The sequence below is a fragment of the Rhincodon typus genome, chromosome 44 (genome assembly GCF_021869965.1).
Source record: "Rhincodon typus isolate 14 chromosome 44, sRhiTyp1.1, whole genome shotgun sequence".
In the NCBI taxonomy this organism is placed as follows: domain Eukaryota; kingdom Metazoa; phylum Chordata; class Chondrichthyes; order Orectolobiformes; family Rhincodontidae; genus Rhincodon; species Rhincodon typus.
The window spans coordinates 290,596-294,444 of NC_063375.1; the positions used below are offsets into that span (position 1 = coordinate 290,596).

General features: G+C 49.2%; 1 protein-coding gene across 1 annotated transcript in view; it reads right to left on the reverse strand.

Annotated features, from left to right (window-relative positions):
- Positions 1-3,849, reverse strand: part of LOC109920083 (protein Wnt-7b-like) — a 16,230-nt gene that overhangs the window by 4,226 nt on the left and 8,155 nt on the right. The window contains exon 2 of the mRNA XM_048619926.1: positions 2,557-2,875. Coding sequence (XP_048475883.1) covers positions 2,557-2,875 — 319 coding nt within the window. The remainder of the gene's footprint in view (positions 1-2,556; positions 2,876-3,849) is intronic.

Below are 3,849 nucleotides of genomic sequence, written 5' to 3' on the forward strand. Positions count from 1 at the left end.
CACACAGACACCTCATACACACACACACTATGTAATCTCTGTCTCTCACACACACACACACTATGTAATCTCTCTCTCTCTCTCACACACACACACAGACACCTCATACACACACACACTATGTAATCTCTCTCTCTCTCTCTCTCACACACACAGACACCTCATACACACACACACTGTAATCTCTGTCTCTCTCTCACACACACACACACAGACACCTCATAGACACACACACTACGTAATCTCTCTCTCTCACACACACACACAAACAGACACCTCATACACACACAACACAGGCGCCCTACATAAACACACACTACATAATTACACACACACAGACACCACATACACCACACACAGAGACACCCTACAAAAACACACACACTACATAATCTGTCACACACACACAAACACTACATGAACACACACGTAGACACGTCATACACACACACACTACATAATCACAAACACACTGACGCCTCATACACACACTACATGGGCAGCACGCTGGCTCAGTGGTTAGCAATGCTGCCACACAGTGCCAGGGACCCGGGTTCAATTCCACCCTTGGGCAACTGTCTGTGTGGAGTTTGCACATTCTCCCCGTGTCTGTGTGGGTTTCCTCCGGGTGCTCCGGTTTCCTCCCACAGTCCAAAGATGTGCAGGGTAGGTGGATTGGCTGTGCTAATAGTGCGCAGGGTTGTTTAGGGTAGGTGGGTTAGACATGGGAAGATGTAGGGGGAGGGGAATGGGTCTGGGTGGAATGCTCTTTGGAGGGATGGTGTGGACTTGTTGGGCTTCTTGGCCTGTTTCCACACTGTAGGGATTCTACGATAATCTCTCCCTCTCTCTGTTCACTGTCACTATTTGCCAGTCAGGCTGTACAGCTGTGTTATCATCAGACCTTCCTTGTTTTGCATGGGAGTGTTGAGGGGATGTGCTTAAACCCAGATTCTCCAGCTGTGGGATGGGGTGGGGCAGGTGCAGGGATGTTTCCTACAAAACCATAGAAACATTATTGTCACAGAACGGATTGGAGCACGAGAACTGAAGTTTCATTACAGTTATACAGGGTATTGATGAAGCCACACATAGCAATGATAGTTTTGTTTATTGAAGTGTGGGTAGTCCTCCTATGTGAATCACCAAAACATTAGGAAGCAGGTCCAGCAACTAATCAGGAGTGTTGGCCCATACTGCAAGAGGGATGGAGTACAGAAGTAGGGAAGATTTGCTTCAACTGTACAAGGGATGTGGGTCCCACCGGCAAGACCAGTATTTATTGCCCATCCTTAATTGTTCTTTGAGAAGGTGGTGGTGAGCCTCCTTCATGACCTGCTGCAGTTCATGTGGTCTGGGACACCCACAGTGTCATTAGAGAGGAAATTCCAGGATTCGGACCGCAAGGAGCTATCATATTGCCAAGTCCGGCAGCTGTGTGGCTTGCTGGAGAATTTACAGGTGCCGTAACTGTGTCTGTTGCCCCCCGTTCTTCCGGGGGTAGAGCTGGTGGGTTTGGAAGGTGCTGTCAGAGGAGCCTTGGCAAGTCACTGCAGTGCATCTTGTAGACGGTACTCACTGCTGCTGCTGTGTGCCGGTGGTGGAGGGAGTGAGTGTTGAAGGTATCGATCAAGAGTGGGCTGGTGTGCTGGAGGAGACCTTACACCATCAAAACTGATGCCAGAATGCAAAATTTCAAACAGTTACAACAATGAGCAAATATAAACGGTGGGAGCACAGCTTTCCTGTCTTTTCCCTTGATTCCCCAACTGATCAAGAATTTATCTATCTCAGCCTTAAATATACACAAGGACTCTATGGCAAGCAGTTCCAAAGACTCTGAACTTTCTGACAGAAGAAATTCCTCCTCATCTCAGTCTTAAATTGGCATCTCTTTATTCTGAGATGATGCCTGTGGTCCTAGACTGCCCCATGAGGGGGAATATCATCTCAGAATTTAACCTGTCAAGGTCCTAAAGAATTCTATATGTCCAAATGAAATTGCCACTCATTCTTCTAAATTTCAAGCAGTCACAACAATTTTTATGACAGGAGGAGATGGGCACTGTTTGGTGGTCAGATTGACATTGATTGGCCGAGGTGTACCATGGTGAAGGCAACTGGGGGAACTAAATGTCCTGGGTAATTCAGAAGATGCACAAACCTTGAATTCTGTTTGCAGAGCATGGATCTCTGCGTATATACCTGTTCCTTGTAGCAAGCAGGAGCCAGGTTACTAGCTCAGCTGATTAAGTTGGTGCACTTAGGACTGTTTAACAAGTGTTTCCCAATCAAACTAAATTGCATTTGAAATTTGTCCAAGTGGTGAAAAGCTTCAGTCACTTGCCTCTCTCTTTTCATGGAGTCCAAGTTCTGTGCTAGCAAGGGACCGTTCTGTGCTCCCATGGCACAGCAGGCTTGAGGAGGGGCCTCTCCTCTGAGGGTCGAGGGTCTTTGGAGCTCCTTGCCACAGAGTCCCACTGCTCTCGTCCTCGCACACCCACGCTCACGTGCCCATTTTGACCAGCATCGCGATACGGAGCCAGCTGCACTGACCTTCCTTCCCACCTCATTGTTGTGCAGGTTCATGAGCCTTCGAGCATGCCGCCTCACCTCACGGGCATTGAGGAAGCGCCTGGAGAAGGCGATGCCGTGCTCAATGTCAGCCGAGCAGCCACCCCACTTCCAGCCCTTCTCTTGGTCGTAGTAGCCATGTTTGGCCCGGTCACAGCCACAATCAGACAGGTTGCCCTGGCTGCAGGCCTGTGTGACTGCGTGGGCCACTCCCGCTGCCATGATGCTGTATGCGAAGGCTGTCTCTTTGCTACCTGGAGAAGAGAATGCACCGCCATGACTCCTCAGCACAGTTTTCTTTCTTTGGAGGGGGCAAGGGGTGGTGGTGGGGGGAGGCTTTTCACCATCAAGATAAATGCCAGAATGCAAAATATCAAACAAATTAACAAGGTCAGAAGTTCAACACCTCTACATCAAACAAATTAACAAAAATATTTACTGTCGAAGATGATTCCACATTAGATAGCACTTGGTCAGCAACATATAGTACATACAGTTACAATCCTAGACTCCTATGCTGCAGAAGAGGCCCTTTGGCCCATCGAGTCTATACTGCCAAAAATGTACTACTACCTACATTAGGCCCACCCTCCCTCACTAGGCCCACAGCCTTGAATGATATAACATTTCAAGTGCTCATCCAAGCACTTTTTAAAGGCTGTGAGGTTTCCCACCTCAACTCCCCTCCCAGGCAGGGCATTCCATACCCCCAACACCCTTTAATCATAGTGTGGAAACAGGCCATTTGGCCCAACAAGTCCACACCACCCCTCTGAAGAGCATCCCACCGGAACCATTCCCCTATCCCGACATTTCCCATATCTAACTCACCTAACCTAAACATCCCTGGGCACTATGAGAAATTTAGCATGGCCAGTCCACCCTAACCTGCATGTCTTTGGACTGTAGGATGAAACCAGAGCACTCGGAGGAAACCCAGATACAGGGAGAAAGTGCAAACAGACAGACAGTCGCCCAAGGCCGGAATCGAACCCAGGTCCCTTGCACTGTGAGGCAAAAGTGCTAACCACTGAGCCACCATGCCACCCTGGGTGAAAAGGTTTTCCTCAAATTCTCCCCTCCCAGGCAGTGCGTTCCAGACATCCACCACCATCTGGGTGGAAAGGTTTTCCTCAAATCCTCCCCTCCCAGGCAGTACATTCCAGACCCCACCACCCTCTGGGTGGAAAGGTTTTCCTCAAATCCTCCCCTCCCAGGCATTGCGTTCCAGACCCCCACCACTCTCTGGGTGGAAAGGTTTTCCTCAAATCCTCC